The sequence below is a fragment of the Gopherus flavomarginatus genome, chromosome 14 (genome assembly GCF_025201925.1).
Source record: "Gopherus flavomarginatus isolate rGopFla2 chromosome 14, rGopFla2.mat.asm, whole genome shotgun sequence".
Classification (NCBI taxonomy): domain Eukaryota; kingdom Metazoa; phylum Chordata; order Testudines; family Testudinidae; genus Gopherus; species Gopherus flavomarginatus.
The window spans coordinates 38,250,586-38,278,327 of record NC_066630.1 but is presented as its reverse complement, the minus strand read 5'-3'; the positions used below and the strand labels follow the sequence as shown (position 1 = coordinate 38,278,327).

The window sequence follows — 27,742 nt, the reverse complement described above, 5'->3', positions numbered from 1 at the left end:
CTTTTCTTCTGATGCCTAATTGCAGTTTTCAGTAATACAGACACTGCAACGCTATCCAAATATAGTGTGAAACTTCTAAATTTATCCCTTATTTACCAAATAGACAGTTTTTTTCATAGTTTGGATAGGAAAAGTGCCTTGAGTATTGTGATTGGCCTTTAGATGGTCCTTTCTAAATGTTGAGTAGGTTTGGTATCTACCTGTGCTGCTGTTTTGGCTGAACACTGTCTCCTGCAAGGCTTGGTTGGCAGGGACAGGAGTTCATTATGAAGCTCTTTTTGTCATGGGAGAAGGACGTTTTCCTTGGCATGCCTCAATAAGACGGAGACCTTACCATAGTGTATTATTCTTTCTATTGACTCTGCCTATTGGCTATTAACATTTAAAGTAATGTAAAGAGACACTGTGATAGGGACATAATCAACTTAAAAACTGCACTTGCATCTGGAGAATTATACCTAAAAACCAGGGCTTTGGAGCAGAGCCTGGAGCTGGAAGCGAAGCAGCTCCAGAGCAGAAGAACTGCAGGTTTTTGCCTGGAGCCGGAGCCGAGCCGGGGCACAGCTCCAAAGCCCCGCTGCAAACTTGTGAAAAATTAGAGGGGAAAATGTTTGCATTTGACAGCACTTGTATAGATAACTTCTGTGTGTGGGAGAGTGGGTGTTTTTTATTTCAAACAGTAGCACAGGAAAGATTATCCATTTAAAAGGAAAACGGGGCTATAAAACCAACAGCTTGGGAGACTCCAGGGCAGGTGTAGTGTGTTCAACTGCTGTTTAGTTGTTTTTCTATAGACTAGTTAACTGTTTCAATGTTAACATACACAAATTCAACAAAACTTGAAAAATGCTTTTCTGAAACATTTGTATTAAATCTTTATATTAAACCATTCAGAATTACATATAAAATAGGAACAGTGTCCAGATGGTCATGATTTTAAAATCATAACTTTATAGAAAGGGGAGCAATCCCTTAATTTTATTAGTTCATTTAGAGTAAGTTTTTGACAGGACTACTAAATTCCAAAAAGTATGGTTCAGCAGACCAGGGGTAACTGAGCTTATGTCAGGAAATAGGATATATCTATTAACATGTTTGGTTTTTTTTGGCTGCTAGTTATCTATTATGTTAGTTACAAACCTGTTTAGTATAACAACACTTTTAGGTTTAGATAACTAGGTTTTGAATCTGATGACTAAGACTTGAGTGTGTAAACTGGCTTGATATCAGTGTGTTGCCACTTTTTTATTCTTTATCAGTGACTTGTCAATTTTCAGCTTCTTAGAAGTAACATTCTTGCGGTTGGGATACACTTTAAATACTTGTGCTTGCAGACTGCAGTGAATGGTCAGATGAAATACTGTATCCATTCTTTGTACCAAGAATCAGAGTTGCAGATAGAGCCTGCTTGAATGCATATCCAAGAAAATGCTGACCAGTTAATAGATGTCTTACAGATGTCATTCATTGTAATAAATTGAAGAAATGAAACTATCTTGTTAGAACTGACTCACTACGTAGGATTTGTGAAACAAAACACTCTAGTGCCAGAGTCTTTTTAAATAAGACTTGCAGTGACATGATGAATCTAGCAAGCTTCTAATAAAATTTTATGAATTTGCGGGGTTTGGGGAATACCATGGGCGTGTATGGTGCCCTACAAAACCGTAGGGGTGTTGGTCCTTGATCCTACAGTTTACACCATTTGAAGGACTTGTTGAAATGGCAAGAGTTCTGGCTGGTTTAAAGGTGTGATTAGAAATCAACTCACTTGTACCAGTAAAAAGGTTGTGTGGATGCTCTTACTTGTTTTTAAATCAGGCTTATTTTTGATTAAGCTTAAGTTGATTGGTATATGTTGAAGCTAAACTTAAACAAGAGAGTCTTAAACAGAAGTTAGTATCCACAAAGGGGTTTGCAGTGGTTTAACTGTACCCTTATAAATTGGTGTAGACAACCCCCTGAATTAAATGGGCAAAGCCACACAATGACACAGTATGCTGGCATACTGCTGGATAAATTTAATCTCAAGGCAGTCATGTTTTTAAAAATGTCTTCTGCAGAGTATTTCATTGTTAATCCACAAGTTTAATTTTAAGGGTTTACATGAATGATAATGGCCATTTTTCTCAGAATTCTCAAGTGGAAAAGATTGTATGAAAGGTGTGAAGGCAGTAGGAAAATACTGAAGGAACCCTTAGGCTGCCTGAGGAAAGCATAGTCTGTATACTACTTTGGCAATAGAAGTATGAGGGAGAACAAAAGAACGGCCATACTGAGTCAGACCAAAGATCCATGTAGCCCAGTATCCTTTCTTCTGACAGTGGCCAATGCCAGGTGCTTCAGAGGGAATGAACAGAACAGGTAATCAAGTGATCCGTTCCCCTGTCTCCCATTCCCAGCTTCTGGCAAACAGGCTAGGGACACTATCCCTGCCCATCCTGGCTAATAGGTCCATCAATGGCTATCTAGTTCCTTTATGAATCCTGTTAGTCTTGGCCTTCTCAACATCCTCTGGCAAAGAGTTCTGCAGATTGACTGTGTGGTGTCTGAAGAAATACTTCCTTTTGTTTTAAACCTGCTGTCTATTAATTTCATTTGGTGACCTCTAGTTAGAACAAAAAAATATGAATAGAATAAAAATGAAAGTGGAAGTGCAGGCAGAGGAAGGTTAAATGCAGCCCAATTTTAACATAAGGAATTTTGTAGAAATGGCCTGGGGAAAATGGAAAAACAGGAGTGAATTACCAGTATGTCAACTAGCACTATTTTTAAACCTGTGGATGGGATTTCTCCCCACTATAGGTTACGCTGTAGTGCAAAATAATTCCTTGGCACTCTTCTGAGCACAATTGACCTTCTACTGTTTGGTTGATGCTACTATAAGCTAAGGAACAGAACTACATGTTTAAAAGGTCTTCAGAGACCAGAACTGACTTGAACTATTTGGGAAGCTAACTACTTATGCTTCACTGCTGATGGTTTACATGGCGTTATCTGGGAGGTATGCAGTGTTTTTGTAGCTGTTTTGGTCCCAGGATATGAGACACAAAGTGGGTGAAGTAATACCCTTTTTCTTGGATAGACTTATGTTGGTGAGAGAGACAAGCTTTCGAGGGCTTATACAGGGCTCTTTCACAGCTGGGAAATGTGCTCAGTGTCACAGCTAAATATGAAGTGAAACAAATTGTTAATCATAAGAAGCTAAGGCACATTTCCAGGGACCATTGAAGATGGTGATATCAGGCCACTTCACCTTCAGTGGTCCCTGGAATGTGCGTTAGCCACTTATGCTAAACAATCCTTTCCACCTTGTATTTAGCGGTGACACCTAAGGGTTGATCTACACTAGGCAGCTTAACTCAGCCTAACTGCATTGCATTGACCTAGATGTCAGTGTCTTCACTTAAACTTGTCTCTTCCAACAGAAGTACCCGTCTACACTGATTTAGTAACACCACTCCCTGAGTGGCATAGAGTCACGGTTGATGTAATTAGGTCAACAGTGTCAGTGTAGATAACTTGTTGTTGGCCTCCAGGAGCCGTCCCACAATGCCCCACGCTGACACAACAGCTAGAAATCCCTCCTATCTAGTGAGATGAGGTGTGAGTGAGATGATATTTTTATTAGGCCAACTTCTGTTGGAGACACACAAGCTTTAAGCTTACAGAAAGCTCTTCAGGCCTGGGAAGAGTACTCGGGCCATGTCTACGCTACAAAATTAATTGACCTAACTTATGTCAGCATAGAGACATTACAGTTAAACCACTCGTATGCACACTTGGCTCCTTGTGAGGACACATACCACTGACTTAATGTCTCTATGCTAATATAAGTTAGGTCAACGTAATTTTGTAGCGTAGACATGGCCCGAATCCTCTTCTCAGGCCTGAAGAGCTTTCTGTAAGCTCGAAGCTTGTGTGTCTCCAACAGAAGTTGGCTAATAAAAATATCTATCGCCTCACCCACACTCCCTCTCACTAGATAGGAGGGATTTCTAGCCGTTGTGTGGAATTCTGGATTGCTGATTTTCAAGAGGCATAGGTGTGGCAGTCCTAGCATCGAGTTGTACTTTTCCGGATGTTGGCAGTTTGTTTTAAGGCTCCTTGGAAGGAGAAGAACTTATTGTAGTTCTCCTTACAGGCTATTTGGGGACTATTCCTAGAAACTTGACAAACCATAGTTTCAGTGTACTAAAGTCAAAGGACTCTCCTTCATGGTTAAAGTGCAGCTAAATACTTCAGTGTTCTAGAATTGAAGACTTTCTAAAGTCAGTGTGTATTAAATGCTTAACTTGACTTTGGGTGTTTCTCATAGTTTATCTAATTTGTTCTTTTTAATCATCCGTTAGGTGCTACTGACATCAGATAAAGCTGCAGCCAACTTCTCTGACCGTTCCCTTCTGAAGAACCTTGGCCACTGGCTGGGAATGATCACGTTGGCTAAAAATAAACCCATCTTGCACACGGTAGCTCACATTTAATCTGTCCCCAAAAACTTGTTAAGCTTGTGATAGTTTTGAAGTAAAAAAAGTCAGCTGAACTTTAGCCTTAAACCTCTTACCTTTTGTACAATAAGCTTGCTGAAGTACTAAAATCTGTGAACGTTTTAATACCTTATTTATCAAAGGTTCCAGACTCCATACTTTTGCAAGATTTAAGTAACTTTGTCCCCGTAAATACACATTAGGTACCTTTTTTAAATGTTTACTATCTTGTGTGCAAAGTAATTACTTCCCAGAAAAAGTAGCAGCTCCATAAAATTCTAAGGCTGTCTTATTTCACCAAATGTCAATGCTATAATGAAACTGTAGCCCAACAAGAAATAGGAGTGTATCTTGCACCACACCTAAGTTTAATTGACATTTTTGTGTTTTAGGATTTGGATGTGAAATCGTTACTTCTGGAGGCTTATGTTAAGGGGCAACAGGAGTTGCTTTATGTAGTACCATTTGTTGCCAAAGTCTTAGAATCCAGTGTCAGGAGTGTGGTAAGTGAACTCAAACCTGCTGACTGAGACATAACTATTGAAGTGGCTCTCCAAACTAACTAACTAGCAAATATTGTAATGTAACAAATGTAAACTAACTGGATATTTTTTTTAAACAAATTATTCATTCAAAACTAAGTATCTTATGTCAGGTGATTGGAAAGGAAATGGATGGAAACAAGGTGTGTAAAGAGATTGTGACCTGAGAAAAAGGGAAGAGAGATCTTGTAGATGTTTCACTTTTTATTCTGGAAGAATGGCTTGGTTGGAATAAGCTTTGTTCCTTGGTTTGCCCCCAAATGGGGGAAGTCCCAGAGCCCAGTTTTCTTCTAAACCTCATTAGCTTTGTGTCCTTCTCCTTCCTGGATCAGCTTTTGTCTCCCCAGTTCTGCTTCTGCAATGGCACTGTTTGATCTGGCAAATGAAAACTACAGTGAACTGGCTCCTTCTAATGTTCCAGTTTGGAATTAACTTTGCATTACATTTTCTTTAATGCTAAACTGAGGTGTTTTCCCCAAACATACTGCTGGGCTGGGATATTGTTGTAGAATCATAGATTATTAGGGTTCGAAGGAACCTCAGGAGATCTAGTCCAACCCCCTGCTCAAAGCAGGACCAATCCCCAAATCCCTAAATGGCCTCCTCAAGGAGTGAACTCACAACCTGGGTTTAGCAGGCCAGTGCTCAAACCACTGAGCTATTCCTCCCCGTATGTACTCTACATAAACACCATTATTGAAAAATGTCATCACCCTTTTACAGCCATACAAATACAAATTGCTGTTAACGTGTTTTATGGTTTTAAAGTACACTTGTGCTGAGTTTTAATTTACACCTTTTGAAAAGGAATTGCTTTGTCTGACTCTTCTCTCCAATTCTTTGGTAGGTTTTCAGACCTCCAAACCCGTGGACGATGGCAATCATGAACGTTTTAGCTGAGCTGCATCAAGAACATGACTTAAAAGTAAGTTGCTTTTAACTTTTTTCTACATTTACTGAACATTAATGGATTTTCTTGACTGATCAGCTTAGCAAAATGTAATGCAGGAATACTGTTGGACTTCCAAACTTCAGTCCTCAACTCTATCTTTAAAGTATTGCTGAATTTAGATGCCTCATTTAGTCCTGGTGCTAACTTCAGTGCTTCTAGACAGTCTCCTTGCAGAATATTGGTTAATGCCTAGAGTCTTGAGATATGAGGGCTAGAATGGGAAACATAGAGGGATTCCCTTATTAGTGTAACCTAAAGTGATCATACTGGAATTTTGTGCAGCTAAATCTGAAATTTGAGATTGAGGTGCTCTGCAAGAACCTTGCACTAGACATCAATGAGCTGAAACCTGGAAACCTCCTGAAAGACAAGGATCGGTTGAAAAATTTGGATGAACAGCTGTCTGCTCCAAAGAAGGATGTAAAACAGCCGGAGGAGCTGCCGCCAATCACAACAACCAGTAAGTAATTGACTTTTCAGCTGTATTGCAAAAATACAATCTGCTGCTTTTGATGTTAAAGTGAGGCTTGCTAAATTACTTATAGCAGCAGTTTTTAGTGAGTTTATATCTGGCGAGAGCCCAGAATTTGGAGAAGGAATTGATTAGAAAGCTTCTAGACATGTTTGCATGTACTAAAAACGGAATCCTTTCTGCATTGTCAGATATCACTTAAGGGACAAATAAGGCTTCCGTATTAGCTGTTCTGGCAAACAGCATGACAATCTCAATTTTTTTTTTACAAGGATATGTTTAGCCTATTCCCCCAGTCTGGAGGACCAGTGAACTGCTTTTCATCTGGTCCGTATCCTTTGACCTGTCTGACTTGGATGGCCCTACCAGGAGGTAAAACTCCCACTGGTAAAGTGCTTTGGTCATTCACATGTCATGGTGTCAAGGTGCAGTCCCCAGTGAAAGATGTACCAAAACTGTCCCCATACTCAGTGTCTGTACACACAATTGCCTTAAACTAAAAAGCAGGATAGTGATTGAGCTGCGGGATTGGTTTTAAAACTCAAGTGTAATAGCATAAGGTAAGCAGCCCTGTGTAGCTTATCTCACAAAAGAATCCAGTGTAGTGGGGCTTGACTGAAAAGTGTACAATTCCAAAGTCTCAATGCTTGAACACAGACTGGAACATCAGTGAAGTGTGATGCCTAAACTATTGGAAAAAGGTAAGCAATTTAGTCTAAAGAAATGAGTGGAAATGATGCCATGGACCGTTCTTACATGGAAAACTTGTAAATACGGTATGCTGGGGAGGGTGGCAAGGTGCACTTGCAGAATGGCAGCCAAGGATTGCTATAATTTGTGCATGACAGTAAATAGTGCTGTCTTTCTACAAATTAAGGTGGAGAATGGTGTAAGCTGTTACTGGCTTATCACCCTGCTTTCAGAAGCCTTGCAATTAAATGGTAAAAACTTAATTTTTCAAATGATGGACTCCAAGTGTATGAGGCAAGTGTAGAATTTTAGTTTCTCAGTGAATTAGTTTCTAGTAAAGAAGCAACTCTAATGAATTCTTATAACTTCTATGTTCTACAGCTGCTTCTACAACCCCAGCTACTAACACCACTTGTGCAGCATCCGTTCCTCCACAACCTCAGTACAGTTACCATGACATCAACGTCTACTCTCTGGGAGGGCTGGCTCCACACATTACTCTAAATCCTACTGTAAGTACTAGAGCTCATTGTGATTTTGTTACAGAAAGTTTCTGTAGTCCAGAGTAGAAGATGGCCTGCAGGGCGCTCTCACTTTCACCAAAAGGCACTCTTCTGAAATTGAGGAACGAGTTATGTTGACTGGAGTTAAGCACAATGTATGCAGGTGGTCTGCATCTTTCACACAAGTATGTCAGTCCCTCATATGTCCTGCCAGAACTGTTTCTGCACTAAGCTCCTCCTATGAGTGGTGTCAAATTGCCTTGAAACTTTTTAGGCTAGCATCTACTAAAACCAGAATGAGACCCACCCATCTGTACCTTGGGACTTGAACCAAATTTGAGATTGATTTTGAAGTAAGGGAAGTGCAGTTAGCATCTCCGCATTTACTGGAGTAGGTCCGATCTGTGGTAAAGAGACTCACTCTTTTACTTCTGAATGCCTGATTGCTCTTCGATTCCAGGTAGCAGCAGTAACTAAGGCCTGGTCTACACTACACGTTTAAACCAATTTTAGCAGCGTTAAACCGATTTAACGCTGTACCCGTCCACACTACGAGGCCCTTTATATCAATATAAAGGGCTCTTTAAATCGGATTCTGTACTCCTCCCCAACGAGAGGAGTAGCGCTAAAATCAGTATTACCATATCGGATTAGGGTTAGTGTGGCTGCAAATCGATGGTATTGGCCTCCGGGCGGTATCCCACAGTGCACCACTGTGACTGCTCTGGACAGCAATCTGAACTCGGTTGCAGTGGCCAGGTAAACAGGAAAAGCCCCGCGAAATTTTGATTTTCATTTCCTGTTTGCCCAGCGTGGAGCTCTGATCAGCATGGGTGGCGATGCAGTCCCAAATCCAAAAAGAGCTCCAGCATGGACCGTACGGGAGATACTAGATCTGATCACTGTATGGGGAAACAAATCTGTTCTATCAGAGCTCCGTTACACAAGACGAAATGCCAAAGCGTTTGAAAAAAAAAAAAAAAAATCTACAGGCTACACAGTGCTACGTGACAAGCGTAATGGGAAGCCAGAGACTCAAATGGACGCTCATGGAGGGAGGGAGGGGGTACTGAGGACTCCAGCTATCCCACAGTCCCCAGCAGTCTCCGAAAAGTATTTGCATTCTTGGCTGAGCTCCCAGTGCCTGTAGGTTCAAACACATTGTCCGGCGTGGTTCAGGGAATAGATTGTCAATTTACTCTCCCCTCCCCTCCCCTCCCCTCCCCCCCCCCCACATGAAAGAAAAGGGAAAGAAAGCATTTCTTGACTTCTTTCAATGTCAACCTATGTCTACTGAATGCTGCTGGTAGACACGATGCTGCAGCAGTGAAGAGCAGTATCCGCTCCTCTCCCCTCCCTGGTGGCAGACGGTACAATATGACTGATATCCGTTGTCACCATCAGCCCGTGAGTGCTCCTGGCTTGCCTCAGGTGAGGTCAGCCGGGGGCACCTGGGTAAAAATAGGAATGATTCCTAGTCATTCCCAGTAGATGGGACAGAACGGCTGGTAACCGTGCTCATCATAGCAACTGGGGGCTGAGCTCCATCAGTCCCCTCCCTTTCCTGTGTAAAGAAAAGATTCTGTACTGCCTGGACTGTCACAGCAGCGGGATGCTGGGCTCTTCTCCTCTGCACTGCTTAATGTCCTGCCTGGACTGTCATAGCACCTGGAGGCTACCTCCTCCTCACTTTATCTCACTAACAAATCACTGTTTCTTATTCCTGCATTCTTTATAACTTCATGACACAAATGAGAGGGACACTGCCACGGTAGCCCAGGAAGGTTGGGGGAGAAGGGAAGCAACGAGTGGGGTTGTTGCAGGGGCATCCCCCCTGTGAATGGCATGTAGCTCACCATTTCTGCGGGATCTGACATGGAGCAGCTGTGCTCTGATGCACTGGTTCTCTAGTACACTTGCCCCATATTCTAGGCAGGACTGACTCTATATTTTTAGAAACCATAAAGGAGGGATTGACTTGGAGTCATTCCCAGTTCTGCTTTTGCGCCCCCGGCTAATCTCAGCCAGGGGCACCCATGATAGCAGCGGACGGTACAGAAAGACAGATAACTGTCATCTCATTGCCAATTTACACTGGCAGCAGACAGTACAGAACGACTGGTAACCGTCTCTGCTATCATGCAAAAGCAAATGAATGCTGCTGTGTAGCGCTGGAGTATCGCCTCTGTCCGCGGCATCCAGTACACATATGGTGACTGGGAAAAAAAAAAATCTGAACAGGCTTCATGGTTGCCATGCTATGGCGTTTGCCAGGGAAAAGGGGCGCGAAATGATTGTCTGCCGTTGCTTTCCCGGAGGAAGGAATGACTGATGACATATTTACCCAGAACCACTCGCGACAATGACTTTTGCCCCATCAGCCACTGGGCTCTCAACCCAGAATTCTAAGGGGCGGGGGAGACTGCGGGAACTATGGGGTAGCTATGGAATTAGCAAGATTTTACGTATTCCATAGCTACCCACAGTGCAACTCTCCGGAAATCGACGCTAGCCTCGGACCATGGACGCACACCGCCAAACTAATGTGCTTAGTGTGGCCACGTGCACTCGACTTTATACAATCTGTTTTATAAAACCGGTTTACGTAAAATCGGAATAATCCCGTAGTGTAGACGTACCCTTAGAATGCTTTTCTGCTATTCGCTGGGAGTTCTGGTCTAACCTTGCTAATTCAGAAGAGGTGATGACATTATCCACCACCAGGAACAACTATTGCTATCGGCTATATTTTATCCCACCCTTAAAGATCTTTTCAAAACTTCTGCCTCAGTAGAATGCAGTCGATTAGAGTAAACACAATTTATAGAAGTACACAAAGCACAGGTGTGGCTTAATTTTTTTAGGTACAGTTTGAGTTCCTTTAATGTAGAAAGTCAGTATAGTTTAGGATTGATTGCATAAAGACCACTTTACTACTGTTATGACAACTGAGATCAGCTGAGGCTGCTTAGCTGACTTGAACTGCACCCTGCTTCTAGTCAAGAGTGAACATGTTGGGGTCCATGAAAATGGAATTTACTCCATCAGGGCGCTAACTTTCAATGATGTACAAAATCAGTCTCTTCAGCCAAACCTCCGTGGAATGAGTCAAAACTAAAATGTTCTGTGTTGTAAGTGATATTTTTCTGTTGTCCACCAAATGCCACAGAAATGTGGTGAACTAAATGGAGTTATATAAACAATTGTTTGCAGGAGTACCTCAATGCTGTCTTGAATAGATGCTTTCCCTGTACCTATCTGTGTGCACTAGACGACAATTTAGAATGCTAGTATTGAATACTTAATTTTGTATAATCTTCATCTGTAAGAAGCTCTGCTTGAGAGGTTTAGTATTTTAAACTAACTGGTGGTGATGTCACGAATGAGGAGTGGACACCTGAACCTTTGTCAGTTAGCCTATGGTAAATTTTGGTTGTTTCACTTCTCTCAATTCCAGTGAGGAAGCTTTTTGTAACTTCTTGTTTTAAGATTCCAGTTGATTCCACCAGCAATCTGACTGAAAGAGCTGTCCAGAACAAAGCCTGTTGAAGAACTTGTAGCTCATTTCACTCTTGTGCGCACTGGAATGCGGGTGGACAAAGGCACCAACAAAAATATTTTAAGGAGACTTAGTTTCTTTCAGTTAGTCTCGGGTTTTGCAAGTAACACTAGGAGGTAGCTTTTTTTTTTAAAGCGCGTTTTCTATTTTTGTGCATAGGCAGTGCTATACCAATCTTCCCTTTTTGTATGGGTTTTTCAGAGCAACAGGTCAAAATCAGAGTTTGCAGGGAACTCAAAGAAGGTGTATGACCTGATACTAACTTTAGTTTTTAATCCAACTTTATTTTAAATTCCTTCAAGGGATGCCCTTTTGCAAGGTAAAACTGCAGCTTTTGTAGTTTTGCTGCCCTGTCTCCTATATACCTCCCAGTTTTTGTCTCTTTGCCTCTTACTCTTTTTAATTGGCTTTCTGTTCATTTCCAGATTGTTTTTTCTCTAGTTTTTTGAAAGGATTACTTCTGTTCTCTTGTAGCCAAAAGCACTCTGCTGCCGATGTTGTCAAACAAGTATCTGTTGGCTGGCTGAGGAGTGTCTCGTGAGCTGAAAAGCTGTAATTCACAGTTAAAGTTGCTGATGTTTCTTGGCAATCCACATCTGATCTTTTTTTAAAAAAAATAATAATCAGAACTACGATTTTACTATTTTTAAAAGTAGATGTATGAGTACTTGTTCTTTGACTTTGGTTTGACCCTTCTGTTGCCTAATCACTTAAAGTTGTTTTAATTTTCCCCTGTAGATTCCACTGTTCCAGGCCCACCCACAGCTAAAGCAGTGTGTGCGTCAAGCTATAGAGCGTGCAGTGCAAGAGCTTGTCCATCCAGTGGTAGACCGGTCCATTAAGATTGCCATGACTACCTGTGAACAGATAGTCAGAAAGGACTTTGCACTGGATTCAGAGGAGTCACGCATGCGTGTAGCGGCACACCACATGATGCGGAACCTGACTGCTGGTATGGCCATGATTACCTGCAGGGAACCTCTGATGATGAGCATTGCTACCAACTTGAAGAACAGTTTTGCTACTGCACTGCGGGTAAGATGGTGCAACTTCATTGAACGTCACTCATTAGCATTGACTTTGTAATTAATTGCATTGCCATAAACTGAGTACTTGTCTATTGGAGTTACTTGGAATCATGAATATGGGGGTAGAGGATCCCAGGGACCAAAAAACCTTTGTACGATTGGTGTGACCGTATGGTTAGCTGAAGCGGAACTAAATTCCTTTTAAAATGATAGAGAAGGAGTTAGCCCTCAGTCTTTACAGATGCATCTTCTGGTGTCTGTGTATCATACTTCATAGAACCAAACCTTCTTGATTGCCTTCACCTTTCCTGTATTTGGAGTGCATGGGCTTGTTACCTTTTAAAATAGAATTCAAAAACAATGAGAGATTAGCCCTTGATACTGAAAATTAAACTTCCTGGCAAAATATACAAGTTTGTCTTTGTATATGTATGTATGCTTCAGACCATTCCATTCACTTAATTGTTCTGTTAGCAAGTATAAAATTGAGAGAGTATTCTGTACAATTAAACTGCTTGATTTATTGGCTTTTCTAGAGGCTGTTAAGTCTAACACATTATTTTAAAGCTTCCCCTGTGGCTTTTCTCCATTGGCTAAACTAATGTAAGATGATACAATTTTGTTTTAAACAGTTTTTGAACTGCCAGCCCTTAACAAATTGTTTAGTAGATCATCATCCAGAAAACTTATCGTACTCACCACCAGCTCAAGTATATGAACCATTTGGGGTAGATAGGAGGGTTGAAGCATCATGCAAGTTCAAGGTATAGCTGTTTTGAGGGGCAAAATTAGGGCTCCAGGACAGATCTGTTTACATGTTGGTTAATGGCAATCCCCTCCCCTTTTTCTATGGCTGTGAGGGGTCATGTTGTAATGGACTGGCTCCATTGCATGGTAGTGGGCTCAAGGCAGGATTTTGAGGATTGCAGGGAATATGAAAGGTTAGTAAAGCTGACACCCAGCTCTCCATCACATTTGACCTCTTGGGTGCAATGATCTAGGTAATTTGCTTTCTAAGACTAAAGACAAGGATGAGAGTCAGTCGGCTGAGGCTCTTGCCATAGAGAGGAATGATGGTAGCTGGAGGGGGAGCAACAAGCCTCACCAGTTCATGTTACGCCTCTGCTGAGAGGATTTTGCCTATTTATAGCATACTTCACAATTGAAGATTCTTATTTATCTGCAAAGATGTTCAAGCAGTAACCTGTCTGCCTGGCAAGGATGAACAGTGTAACCACTTCTCGGGTGTGAACTTCTATAGTTACCCATATCTCTGCCATCCTGATGGACTAATTTACTGTAATGCACTTTCTTTGTGGCTATTTCTTGAGACCTGGAAACCTCAAGTAGTGCCAGATATAACTGCCTTCTTAATGATCAGAGCTTCATGTTGAGAACATTCAAAACTGGTGCTGCATGTCACTTTGTAAATGGTGGTTATGGGGGAGGGATGTGAATTTCTAAATGGTTGCATATAGGGACCTGGTAATCTCAGACCACTGCTCCATGCAGTAGCTCAGCATTTAAGACCACCAGAGGTGCTTGAGCCCCTGGTTTAAATTGAGGGAACTGCTGGCACAGCATGACTCTGGAACTCCCCAATTCATCTGTGAGGGCTAAGGGGCATAGTGTCGATCAAGACCTATTATTACAGTGGGTGACTGAGGCATTAAGTCAGTTACATATAACTGTCTTGGTATGGTTTAAGCACTCAGAGCAATGGATAGAGGCTTCTACCTACAGAATAATCTGTTAAAATATACCAATTTAGACTACCACCTTGTATTTTTCCATTTTAGTTCTAACATAGCTTTAGCAGCTGAGGTCTCATTAACTGATGATAAACACTCGGTGTAACTAGAAGAACTTAATGCATATCTATCATTGCAAATTTCTAGTCCTGGCAGCTCATGAAACTATGAATAGGGATCTCATTATAGCACTCTGTTGATGCATCCAGGACTGGACAGCAAATTTCTAGCTAGTGTACTGTTTGACCTCTTGTCTCTTCTTCACTTACAGTACTATAATGGATTTTTATTTTGTTCTCTTCAAATGAACAGTGACGCATCTTACATAATCCCAGGATCACACTGCCACCAAAATGCAGTCTGAAATGTAGATCAACATTTGATCTAAGATGCCTGATCCTGTAAATCACTTGACAGATTATTTCCATTTCAGCAATACGTGTAGAAACCCGGTTGCCAGGCCAAAGAGAACAGCGCAGTCGTCTTTTGTGGTGTTAAAACTAAACCAGGAAAGCATTTTAAAAAATTTGTTGCTTTAGTTCTCTAACTAAAACAGAGTGAATACCCCTTTGGCATGGCATTTGTAGATCAAAGGAATTTTGTCATCCCATCTCAAACAACATTTTGCTTCATCATAAATTGGCTTGAAGTGGCTTTGGAGGTAGGTGGGAGGTTGTCACAGATCCACAGGATCTGTGCTATGCCTCTGCTTTTAAGCAGTTCTTTCAGTGTGCCAGACCCCCAGGGGGTCCCATTTTTAAAAGGAAGCCAGATGGCTTCAGCATCTCAAGACAATCTCTGGGATCCAGCACTTCTGTTTCACTCCATGAGCTCTGTCCAGCAAGTCCAAATAAGACTTCTGTTCCTGGACTTTTGCCTTCTTCAGGGATTCGTGCAGCTCAGCAATTATTTGCAGTGACACCAGGCAGCCTTTTCAAAACAGTAGGGTTTTAGTCAACTGGAACACAGCATTGGGAAAGTCCTCAAGATAGCCTAGAAAAATAAAGGTGAAGATCATTCTGAATGGCCAACTTTCTGACTGACCAAGCTACCAAAGTCTCTATTTTTGGCTCTCTCCCCCTCTTGGCCTCTTTGACAGTCCTGGGTGAGATCCCTGTGTCTTTCAAAAAGCTGTTGCTTGCTTGTCCTAGCCTCTGGTCAGATCTTGGTCCATTGTCTTGGTCCTCTTGCAGTTATCAATTTACATCTTCTGCCTGCCACAGTTTCCTTCTGTTAGGTATCAGTTGTCCAATTCTTGGGGCTCCCCTGGTCTTTCTGGATTCTCCACTATTATGGGGGTTTTCAGCCAGTCCTTAACCCATGAGGCCCCAATGTGAGGCTGGATCCTCCTCCTCCTCCCCATCTTGTCAACCTGAGCCTCTGGGTAGTGCCAGTCTGGCACCAGCGTACTCTAGCCTAGAATCCTCTCCCTCTTGGCCTCCAGTGAGATGCTGTGCCCAGGGCTGGGTGCACCAAGAGCTCATGGGGGACAGCACCACTGCTATTGGGAAGTGCTACTGCTCCAAAAGAGTCTGTAAAAGGGACAGGACTGACCCCTGCACCACACATGGATTGAGGGAGTGTTCATCCTCGGAACACACCATAAGAAAATTGCTGTGCCAAAACTCGCACCAGTGGATCCACCTGTACCCAAGACTCTCTCCAGCTCTCCTTTTAGGCCAGTGGTTCTCTCACTTTTTTGTATTGGTGATTCCTTTGACACAGCAAGCCTCTGAGTGTGACTCCTCCCCCCCACCCAGTAAATTAAACACTTTTTTTTATATTTAGCATTATTATATATGCTGGAGGTGAAGCGGGGCTTGAGGTGGAGCCTGGCAGCTCGTGATTGCCCATGTAATAACCTCGCGACCCCCTGAGGGGTCCCAACCCCCAGTTTGAGAACTGTTGGATTAGGCCTTAATATGCTCTTCCCGAGGACCTGGCAATTTTACACTGATCTGGAGTTGCTGATCCTTTCGGACCGGATAGGTTATCGATAGACATCCCTAAATCATTGGCACAGCATTTGCCGGTCCCAAGCACCAGCCATGCTGTGGGCACTTGGACACTGTCAGTGCACTATTTGCTGATTACTGTGACAGTTTGGGTGGTTGCAAGATGCACACAGTACTGCTGGCTCCGCCAATAGTTGGATTACTCCTATTCCTCAGATGAGCACAAAGGGATACCAGTGGTTCCCCTGGGTGCTCAGAGTCCAGACATCAGCCCAGACAGATTCCAGAGGCTCCTAGTTGCCTTCACCCCATTGTGATCTGCAATGTTGGGCTAGTGACCAGTAGTACCCTCCTTATGATTCCACCATTTGGGCTCCTGAGGTCTGTGCTTTTGAGTCCCTGACTGAGGGCACTGGGAGGTGATCTTTGGCACTGGTGCCCAGATAGGAGCCTCAGTCCTTCCCAGACTGCTTTGTTCAGCAGGAACAGTCAGTACAGCTGGACCTGTCGGTAGCAGTTTCTGCCTTTCCAGCTGAGGTGGTGGCATTGGCCTCTCCCTCACCACTGGATGGTCATAGGCAGTATCAGGACCTATTGCGGAGGATCACAGAAGCTCTCCAGAACCCACTAGAAAAGGTTCAAGATCTTACTTGTAAACTCCTGGATAGTCTCCAGACTGCAGCTCCTTCCGAATTGACACTCCCTACAAATGAGGCCTGATTGGAGCCCACTAAAATGTGTTGGCACACACCAGCTCCCTGTGCCTCAACCCCATTTTGTTCTTTCCAAGGGGGCAGAATATTTGTTTTCCTACTCTACCCAAGCTCCAGGCAGGGAGCAAAACAGGATGCACTAGCATAGGTCCACCCATTTGGACAAAGATGCAAGGAGACTGGATCTCTTTGGCAAAAGAACTCCATCAGACAGCTTACTGTTCAGCATAGCGAATGTTCAGGCATTAATGTCCAAATAAAATAATTACAATAAACTGTCACAATTTGCGTGCTAATAAGCTAACACAGAAATGTAGGCCCCAATTCCAGGCCATCCTGGACAAAGGGGAAACTAGTTGCTAGATCATCTCTCCGGGCATCACCCAATGCTGTGGATGTGGCTTTCTGTTCAGTGGCCAGCAGTGGTTCTCAGAATTCCGAAGGCGATCCAAGGAACAGTAGAGGATCTCCCCTTCAAGGGTAACAACCTATTTAGTGAGAAGATATGAGTAGCTTCACTCCCTCAAGGACTTTCATGCCACCCTCTGCTCTTTGAGGATATATACCCAAGTACTCCATAGAAATGTCACAGACTGCCTTCTCATTGGTACCACCCAGCAGTATAGCCTGTGAGCCCCCTAGGAAGCTGTAGAGGATACAGCAGAACAAAAGCCACAACCACTGCCTTCCCCTCTTCAGTCTCACCTTCCTCCCAGGAAGGCAGTTACTACCACCCCCTTAGATGGCTGCCTGACACATTTCTCCTCATGTGGCAGAATATCGCATTGGACAGATTACTGTTAGATGTTATCTCAACTGACTACCTGATGAAATTCCTTGCTGCCCCTTCTCCAAACCTCCCTCCCTATCTCTCTTCAAGGACCCCCTTTCGTGAGAGTCTTCTCAGACAAGAGGTGGACTCCCTAATCCAGTTAGGGGCAGGAGAGCCTGTACCACCCCCACATAAGGGGAAGAACTTTTATTCCAAACATTTTTCCTCCCCCCCCCCCCCCAAGAAGGGGGGCTGGAGAGCCATCCTGGACCTTGCAGCTAAATGTCTTCATTCATCGTTCAAAATCTAGGATGACTACACTGGCTACTGTAATCCCGTCCCTGAGCAAAGGCATTTGGAATATGCCTCTTGATTTGAAGGATGCTTATTTTCATGTAGACCTTCACCCCACACACAGGAACTTCCTGTGCTTTAGTAGGCTTAGAGCACTTTCAACAGAGTGCCCAATTCAGCCTCTTGATAGCCCTAAGGTACTGTCCATGGCAGCAGTGGATATGTGCTGACAAGGCAGCCTAATGTTTCCCTACCTAAGTGATTGGCTGCTCATGGGACAGTTGTATATGAGAGCACGAGTGCCAGTTGCCTCCTTACTCAGCCTCTTTCCTTCCTTGGGATTTCAGGTATATACGGAAAAGTCTCCTTTAATTCCTGCACAAGTTGTAGAATTTGTAAGAGCAAACCCAAATGTGCAAGCAGCCAAAGCTTGCTTACCTTGGGACAGAGGCCCAACTGTGGCTCAGCCCCCAGATAACAGTCCAGTTCTGCCTGGTCCTGGTATGCTATATGGCCTCATGCAAAGGGAATCATGTAGGTGCAAGGCTTCACTTATGGTGTCATCAGGCCTGGTTGCAGACAGTCTACACTTTGAGCAGGGTCTCCCTGGATAAGAGTCTTGCTTCCATGGAGGCATCTGGCCATCACTCACTTGTTAGGAAATGAAGGACCGTATCTGTGTAGGGGTTCACTTTTTGTTCTCACATCACCCACAAACAGTTATTACAGATGCCTCCCTAATGAGATAGGGAACACAGATGACCATACTGATCAGGGTCTGCAAACTCTACGATAGTCCCGATTACATATCTGTCTTGTCATGCATTGCCTGAAGCTTGAGATGTGCAAGATCTTCCTACCCTTCGTATGGTCCATGTGTGTCCAGATCAGGTGGGACAACATGACTGTTCTTATATAACAATGGGGAGTGAAGTCTGCCCCACTTTGCTGGGAGGCAATCAAGCTCTGGAACTGGTGCATCATGAGTGGGAGCTGCACTCTTCAGGAGTGTTGTATAATTTTCAGCTATAGGGATTCCCATCCTGGGACCTCTTTGCAACCCAAGGAAACACATATGCAGCCTATTGCTCTCAGGCTGCCTAGGGGCACAGTTCCAGAGGGGATGCCTTCCTGGTACAGTGGTTGGTCTCAGGAAGATCAGGCAGGAAAAAGCAACAGTAATCTTGGTGGTGGCCAAGGCAGTTCTAGTTCACCACTGTCTGCAGATGACCTCCTGTCCGTACATACACCTAGTGCCTCAGAACGGAAACAGGACCAGCCTCTGTCCATCTAGTAGTACAGTTTTTGTACAGACAACAAATTTTTAGAGAGCAGGTTCACAAGTACAGTCCATCCTCAGTGATAGGAGGAAACCCTCAACAAGAAAGGGCTATCCTGCTACATGGAATGACTTTTCCATTTGGTATCAGCAGCCTCACTTATTGCCTGTGAGGAGTCTGCGGTGCCTCTTATCCTGGAGTATCTTCTCTCCTTGAAGACATCAGCTGTATCCATTAGTTCACTACTTAGCAGCTATTAATGCCTTTCCTGCTTCAGTGGACTACTGCGTGGTTTTCATCATCCTGCAACTGTAAAATTCCTAAAAGGCATTATTAGAACATTCTCCCTTGTATTAAAACACAAATTGGCACATATTGAACCTTCAATTTGAACCCATGAGCCCATTTTCAGAGATTTGCAGGCAGCACCTTGGGGCTCCATTCACACTTTTAGAAAGCATTTTTGCCCTAGTGCAAGCTTCTGCCAAGGATGCTTCCTTTGTTTCAGCATTCCTGCAGTTGTGGTGTGGGAAATTTCCTCGCACCCTCCTCTGAGCCCTGTTTGGGAGTTCACCCACAGTGCCTGCCCAGCATGTGAAGGAAGGAAGGTTACTTCTCTTATTGTAATTGTAGTTCTTCAAGATGTGTGGTCCCTGCAGGTATTCATGTCCCAGCCTCCTGTTCCTTCTGCTCAGATTCTCACTTGATTCATGCTAGAGTAAGAACCAGAGAGGCAGTTGATCTGCACCACCCTTTGTACCCTCGGTTCAGATCTTGAGGTGGTATAGGGCATAGGTGCAGGCCAACCGAATACTCTTCCAGTCTTAGATGCATGGAGTGTATGCCCGTGTACAGTGTGTCCCATGGGGACCACACATCTTGAAGATCTCCAGTTACTATAAGGTAAGTGATCTTTCTTTTCTGACAGTCTAGCCTTCTTATAGGTGAGATCATCAATTTCTGTAGACTTGAGTCATAGAAAATTGGATATGATGCAAATATCCACCTTGAGTTTCGTGCTTAAAATAGATGCATTGGATTTTTGCCTGCAGATGCTGACAACTCCCTTTTTGGGAGACTAACTACGTCAATCATGGCTAAAGCTATGATTATCAAAATAACATGAGCTGGAAAAAAGGATTAATAATCTCAGAATTTGTGGCAGTTTCCCAAAGAGTCAGAAGCAGGTAAATCTCTGTGTTTACATGGTTTTCTGAATTAAGGGACAGCCAAGGATTATTTCAGTTTTGCAGAGGTGCACTGTTTAAGTGATAGTTTGTACTATCCTTGTTTGTAGAAATCTTAAAAGCAGCAGGGATTTCTCTACCCTTGAAGCTAAAGGTATTAAAATAGAATTTTCCTGGATTGCAAACTAGCTTTACTGTAAAGCGTTGCTGTTAAAATAATGCTGCAGAGGAAAAGGTACTGTAGAAGGTGAACCTTAAATCAGTTGTTAAATCCAGCTTTTGTCCCTAGACTGGGTTGGGTTAGATTCCAGTTTTAATATCTAGAGGAGGCAATCTGGTTTTTAGAAAATAATGGTAAAGGAGTAGACTCTGATTTGGTTGGGGGGAAAAAGACTAATGATTCTGATAGCTTTGACATCTTAGTATGCTCCTAAAACTGTTCCAAAATATCTGGATTCATAATGCCTTTTCGTGTCTTTCGTGTCTGTCTTGAAAATAGCATAGATTGTGCTGTTGCCTGCACACTTCCCTTTGTAAATGCTAAGGGAAAAATACTGGCATTCTAGTTAAGGCTATATTGTATACAAAAATTTGACTGTACTATATTGACATGGTTTTCTGAGGTACTGGGCACCCATATCCTGTTGCTGCAATGCAAGTTCTGTACCCCTGAAAATACGTCTGTCTGTGACCTGTATTTCCCATCAGGACTCCTTTCCTAAAGTAGAGCATTGGTCGCATAGTCTTTCTGGAGATGGAAGATGTTGACAGATTTACTTGGAAAAAGTTTTTAGGGTCAGTGTTTCACATGCCATGGGAATAAATAGAGCAACTTACTCTGCTAGCTGCAGATGACTTTTTAGTTTGTGTGGGCCACAGACTGTTTAACATGAAGCTTGTTTTCTCCTGCATAGGAACCAACTGCTCTGTCAGCCTAGTACTGATGGGCTTTCTTCCTTAATTCCGCACACTGGAGGTACAGGAGATCCCTCTTGATTTTATTTCTTGATCAAGTTGCTTGTTAGCTCCCCTACCTGCATGGTTTACTGAAAGTTTTTTGATATAAAACATAAAGCATTTAACTTCATGCAAAGTGACTCATGTTCATGAGAACATCCCTGTTTGATACTGGCATTATGTATAGTCAGTGGCTCAGATTTCAAGATTAACTGATGCATTTTACAGTGGAAACTTACAGCCTTCATTAATATACTGTTTTTTAATAGGCAGCATCCCCACAGCAGAGGGAGATGATGGAGCAGGCAGCTGCACAGTTAGCTCAGGATAACTGTGAATTAGCATGTTGCTTCATTCAGAAGACAGCTGTGGAAAAGGCAGGCCCTGAAATGGACAAGAGGCTGGCAACTGTAAGTACAGAAGTGTCTATCTTCTAGATGCTTCGCATAAACAATACCTAGTACCAACTTCTCTGTATTATTGCTTTTGCAGGAATTTGAGCTCAGAAAGCATGCTAGACAAGAGGGTCGTCGGTACTGTGATCCTGTTGTATTAACTTACCAGGCTGAACGAATGCCAGAGCAGATCAGATTGAAGGTGAGAACAGACTTGCTGAATTTTAAAATTTTTGGTGGTGATGCTCTTCTCCCTCTCTTCCTAGTCTTAAAACTGCAGGAGGAGATGGCAACACATAGCAGATGAGTATTTCTTTGCCTTGGTCTCAAGGCTAATAATCCAGCTGCTTAGTAGCTGAAACATACAACTTTGCTTGTGAAATAAGATATTCAGTTCTCCTCTTCTCTTCCTCTGAGCTCTGAGAATATTGTATGTTCCTTCTAGAGCTTGTCTATAGTACTCCTTCAGTGGAGAAATAGGCTGGATACTTAAGTGCAGCAGCATAGACTGGGGGATTTTCCTGCTTTGCAGTTAAGTAGGGTGTAGGAAATATAGGATTCCTGCCAACCCTGTACTGAACTCTTACCCGGATGTATACAGCTTTGCATTTATGCTCTATAGGTAATTGGCTCTCAACCTTCCAGACTACTGTAGCCCTTTCAGGAGTCTGATTTGTCTTGCATACCCCAAGTTTCACCTCACTTCAAACCTTCCTGATTACAAAATGAGACATAAAAATACAGTGTCACAGCACACTGGCTGAAAAATTGCTGACTTTCTCATTTTTACCATACAATTATAAGTCAATTGGAATAGAAATATTATACTTATTTCAGTATAAAGAGCAGTATAAACAAGTCATTGTCGGTATGAAATTTTAGTTTGTACTGATTTCCCTAGTGCTTTTTATGTAGCCTGTTGTAAATCTAGGCAAATACCCAGATGAGTTGGTGTACCCTCGGAAGACCTCTGTGTATCCCCAGGGGTATGCATACTCTTGGTTGAGAACTATTGATATAGGTCACTTATTAGAACTGTAATTGCACAACTTGCCCTTTACTTTTTTCTTCACTGTCAAGTGCCAAATAAAGGACGTGCCATTTTTTCATTATAAAGGTTGGTGGTGTGGACCCAAAACAGCTGGCTGTTTATGAAGAGTTTGCTCGCAATGTCCCCGGCTTCTTGCCTACTAATGATTTAACCCAACCTACAGGATTCTTGGCTCAGCCTATGAAGGTACAGATTTCTGTAACTGTGTGTTGGCTTGAAAATACCAAAGCCATTTTGATGAACAGTGCAGAGTTTCACATAGAATACCAGTGGGTAATCAGGCTTTTATGGCTCTCAGAAAACTCTTTTTGAGGGATGTTGGTGACCTCTACAGCCAAATTGAAGGAAACTTAACACCATCCTCACATTGTGTATATTTTTGTGTTTGAATTCTGAAGTGCTACTCATGGATCTGAGAGGACTAGATATGTAACTTTTGAGAATGAAATGGATAAAAATGCTGGTATTTCTGGGAGCTTGTTAATGGACCGACTTGTAACTAAAGTGGGATATTTGGATCGCCTCTGCCAGTTACACAATTTAGTATGCTACCAATATCTGACTGTACATTCAAGTAAAATATCACTAATCAAGGAATTAAATTGGCATTTGAGTTAAGAGTTGTCTTTACAATGCATTTTCTGGTGCCAGAGGTTCTGCTGCAGTCAAAAGATTAATTGGTATTTAATGAATTCTACATACTTGTTTTACTCTTTAAACCCCCCTCCCCCCCACAATTATAATTAGTCCTTGCCTAGTCGTACTAAACACATGCACTCTCTTTTAAAACAGCAAGCTTGGGCTACAGATGATGTAGCACAGATCTATGATAAATGTATGACAGAACTGGAACAACACCTACAATCCATACCACATACCCTGGCCATGAACCCACAAGCTCAAGCCTTACGCAGTCTGTTGGAGGCTGTAGTAGTGGCTCGTAACTCCCGTGATGCTATAGCTGCGCTTGGACTGCTCCAGAAGGTTAGTGTCAAGTTCTCCTCTGTTAGCTCATATGCTCTTCAGTTTGCTTTTACTACTCCTTTTGCCAGTAGATGGCCTATTAGCTGGCAGATACGTAGTTAGAATTGAACAAATATTGTGGGGAACTACTCAGTGAATTGTATTGAAGGACCACTACTGCCTTTTTCAGATGTTAAGAAATGAAAGAATCAAAAACAGATTGCACACAAGATGCAGACACTTGGCATCATGCACTCTAGGATGCCATGCTTAGGCAAGTCACGAAGGGGAACAAGTTCCAACACTATAGAGGTTCCTCACTGAGACCCTGCAGCTGGGAGAATTAAGTCTGTTGAATGAAGTTAAGATCAACTGGGATGATCTTGCACTTAGAGTGCAAGAGCCAATCTCTTAATGTGCTTCCAGATCAACTTGGATTCCTTTAAATATGCTCATCAGTACCTTTTGAATTACACGTGGAAGTAGACAAAATGAATAGTGCTGAGCACAGAGGCTATACTGCAATAATTCTGCATTGTGCAATAATTGAAACATCAAGGATAACAGAGCATATTACAATACTCCTTACCTAGGGTCTGAGCATGGTATGTATGGCTTTAGGGTGATGAGTGTCTAGAGATAACAAATGCAGAAGAATCTTGCAAGCTCTGTGAGGAAACTAGCATTAAGACACTTGAGTGCCACTGCTCTCTTACAATCCAGGAACAGTGATAGAACCAAAGGTGCTAAAAGCTGAAAACCAGTTGTGAAAATGGTTTTACATCCTCAGACGATGTGGACCTCCACTGGTTTTGTCTTGACTAGGTCTTGGCAGGAGCCTAGACTGCACCTTGATCAGCTAAATTGATCTATAAGCTGATTGCCTTCCTAGTGTAATGTAGGGGAAGTTATTTTTTTAGGACTGGCCTAGCTGCTATATGTTAAGCCTCACCTGAACTGGCCACTTCTACTAATGTAGACTGTCTGAATGCTTACTTCTATCAACGGGTATCTTCTCATCCAGTTTATTTTCATCCATGTTCTTATCTGAGCCAGACATAGAATTAGACTCTAGAACCTGGGTTTGATGAAAAGACATTGGCTTATGATGTGGCAGCCCATAGAGTTGCAATTAGTTTCTTGCTGTTTAGTGTTTATATAAAATCACTAAGACGTGGTAGAGACCGGCAGAATACTTTAGATGCCCTCTCTGTGGTGAACTTATATAAGACCTTTCTGGATAGTATGGCATTATGAGCAGAGATCACAAGTTTTTGGACAGTATTTTAGCTGCCACGTTTTAAGGTTAACAGTGGCTTTTGGAGAAAAGTACTTTAAGTTCACTGATCGTTTCAGGAGGCAGTAGTGCAGGACTGGATTTTCCATATGTGCTGACCAGCTGCTGCTTTTCTAGGCTGTTGAGGGCTTACTGGATGCCACTAGTGGTGCAGATGCTGACCTCCTGCTCCGCTACCGTGAGTGTCACCTACTTGTACTGAAAGCTCTGCAGGATGGCCGTGCCTATGGGTCTCCATGGTGTAACAAGCAGATCACCAGGTCAGTAAAGGGAGGAAGAGAACACTTGTTTGAATACCTCATACCTTGTCCTCTAGTCTTGTTGAGTTATCATTTGTGATTCCAGAACAGTTGTGTGTAAAATGGTATAACTGTACAAAAGACTAACTCCTACATAATTTGTCACTTCCAGTTTGTCTTATCTATGGTGAACTAAAATTAGGTGACGAAGTATTGCTGCTTTCCCCTAGAGTTTGATAGGAAGCTACTTTTAATAGAAGTTTTAAACATACCTCGGGCGTGACAGTTTTGTCTTTTATTATAGAGAATCTAGTTTGAATACGTCTGCTGCTTGTTGATGTGGTGTTACTACTGGAGACTGATTTCCAGGAGTGCTTGGTAGTGCGTGCCATTTTCCATGCTTCGGAAATAGTGTCATTGGTTCAGTGTAAAAGTCCTTTAAAAAGGACTGATGACCAGAGCTAAGATCTGGCGAAGCTTTAGACTGCTGTGCGATGCAGTTGACTATTAAGATCAAACACTAACTTGGTGAATCCTGTAGAGGATATCACTGTTAGAGCTAACAATAAATCAGGGTCTCAAGTCTATAGCCTTCTCGAGGCATTGCATTTTTCTAATAGGTCCAACTGGGCTAAACAAGCATGTATAAAAAAGGTTTCTAATTTTTCTAGGTGCTTGATTGAATGCCGGGATGAGTATAAGTACAATGTAGAAGCTGTGGAGCTGCTAATCCGCAATCACCTTGTTACCATGCAGCAGTACGATCTTCACTTGGCACAGGTAAGAGTTTACCTTTTGAACATACTTCATGTAATCAGTTCATTAAAGGGTTTATACTTCATATTCTTGACTACATTTTCCATCTTGGCAGTCAATGGAGAATGGCTTGAACTACATGGCAGTGGCATTTGCCATGCAGTTGGTGAGGATCTTGTTGGTGGATGAGAGGAGTGTAGCCCATGTGACAGAGGCAGATCTGTTCCACACCATTGAGACTCTGATGAGGATTAATGCTCACTCCAGAGGGAATGCTCCAGAAGGGTGAGACTGAAATACTGGTCAATGAAATTCTCTAAGGTGCTCAATAGTGATCTGATTTAAAATGGCTTAAAACTGTATTCTTTTTGCATATTCTCTGACTTAAACTTCCTCTCAGACACATTTCTGCAGTAGATTCATCTAGTTCTGTCTTGATATCAGTGATGTAGTTCTCCCCACCTGAAACTCTTCTGTATTTAAAACTTTTTCACACACATTTGTGTGCACTTTGGAAAAGCAACTGCAATAAGGCTTGCTTTCTTTGGGGTAGAAGAAGCTCTGCTATGCACTATATATTTCAACACCAGGATATCAAAAAGATTCTCTTAGTATCTCACTCAGCCATTTTAGGTTTGTCTAGATTGGGCAGAGACTGGTAGAGAAGTAACCTGTATTAGCTAACACATGGTTTCTAACCCAACTTAACTTTTTTATCCTTAACAACCTTTCTGTTGCTGCAGCCAAGTATCTCTTGACTTGCTCTGATGGTCTGAGATCTTACATAAGGAACACTTCCAGTGCAGTCTACTCTGCTATCACAGATCTGGCTACTAGGCAGTGGCATGTCACTGGTCCCTCTCCTCCTAAGGGCCCCACTAATCCATAGGAAGTGAAGCTTTCATCCTGTCATGGGAAAGATGGCTTTCTGAAAACACTCAAGTTCAAGGAGTAGGGCTGGCTTCAAAATTTGACTTTCCCTATGAATGAGTTGGTAATTTTGATTGTACAGGGAAGCTATGGGAGTAAAGCTCCTTCCGGAGCATTGCATTACGTATGGCACAATGAGACTAATATAAGGTATCAGAAGGGCAGTTGCTAAGTGGCTTGCAATATGCTTTTAACTTAGTCTCAGTAGCTTCACATTTATGCACTGTTCCCAAAAATAAAATGTATAGGACTAATTCTTAATTTGGGTCTGTCTGTTTCACTAGATTACCCCAGTTGATGGAAGTGGTCCGATCCAACTATGAAGCAATGATTGACCGTGCTCATGGAGGCCCTAACTTCATGATGCATTCTGGGATCTCCCAAGCCTCTGAGTATGATGATCCACCAGGCCTGAGGGAGAAGGCAGAGTATCTACTGAGGGAATGGGTGAATCTCTACCATTCAGCTGCAGCTGGCCGTGACAGTACCAAAGCTTTCTCTGCGTTTGTTGGACAGGTAGAGCTTTTGGAAAGAAAGGTGCTTTTTATTCGACATAAGTAGGGTGTGATGCCCTCAATGTTAAAGCACAGTGTTATGTATCAGTGTTCAACATCCTTTTGAAGTTTTCATGAGTATGACCCCTATCAAAATTCTGTCTAGCTTATGTGCTATGGCATATGTTTTTCTCATCACTGAGACTTTAGTGGAAAATCTCTCCTCTCTTCAGTGAGTGCTGTTCCAATTCAGTTACTGCAGCAACAAATTGTCAGTGCAGATTGTGATTCTATTGGGTAAATCTAGCAGCAGGAGAGCTTCTGTTATGACAGATCTTGGTAATAGCTCTGACAGCTCTGTCAAATGAAATTTGGCTTAACATTGCTTCTCCCCTACACTTATCAGAAACTGTGTGTGGCAAAGTCAGTCTAGAGAAACCAGTGTCTGGTGCGTGGAAGTGTATCTGATTGCCTT

The 27,742-nt window shown here is 42.6% G+C and overlaps 1 protein-coding gene and 1 non-coding gene across 14 annotated transcripts in view; both read left to right on the top strand.

Annotated features, from left to right (window-relative positions):
- The window catches only part of CNOT1 (CCR4-NOT transcription complex subunit 1), a 107,699-nt gene that overhangs the window by 65,678 nt on the left and 14,279 nt on the right, over window positions 1–27,742 (top strand). For 7 of the 13 annotated variants that reach the window (XM_050922951.1, XM_050922947.1, XM_050922944.1 and 4 more), the window contains 14 exons: window positions 4,353–4,469; window positions 4,880–4,990; window positions 5,877–5,954; window positions 6,264–6,441; window positions 7,525–7,655; window positions 11,944–12,240; window positions 21,412–21,552; window positions 21,635–21,739; window positions 22,655–22,774; window positions 23,381–23,572; window positions 24,966–25,108; window positions 25,759–25,867; window positions 25,959–26,128; window positions 27,058–27,310. In XM_050922951.1, coding sequence (XP_050778908.1) covers window positions 4,353–4,469; window positions 4,880–4,990; window positions 5,877–5,954; window positions 6,264–6,441; window positions 7,525–7,655; window positions 11,944–12,240; window positions 21,412–21,552; window positions 21,635–21,739; window positions 22,655–22,774; window positions 23,381–23,572; window positions 24,966–25,108; window positions 25,759–25,867; window positions 25,959–26,128; window positions 27,058–27,310 — 2,145 coding nt within the window. Of the gene's footprint in view, window positions 1–4,352; window positions 4,470–4,879; window positions 4,991–5,876; window positions 5,955–6,263; window positions 6,442–7,524; window positions 7,656–11,943; window positions 12,241–20,050; window positions 21,368–21,411; window positions 21,553–21,634; window positions 21,740–22,654; window positions 22,775–23,380; window positions 23,573–24,965; window positions 25,109–25,758; window positions 25,868–25,958; window positions 26,129–27,057; window positions 27,311–27,742 lie in introns of those variants that run through there. The other 6 variants (XM_050922955.1, XM_050922949.1, XM_050922950.1 and 3 more) reach the window with 3 other exon arrangements.
- Window positions 2,762–2,900, top strand: LOC127034516 (small nucleolar RNA SNORA46). Its single transcript, XR_007769415.1, has one exon. It is a non-coding gene; the product is annotated as a small nucleolar RNA SNORA46 (small nucleolar RNA).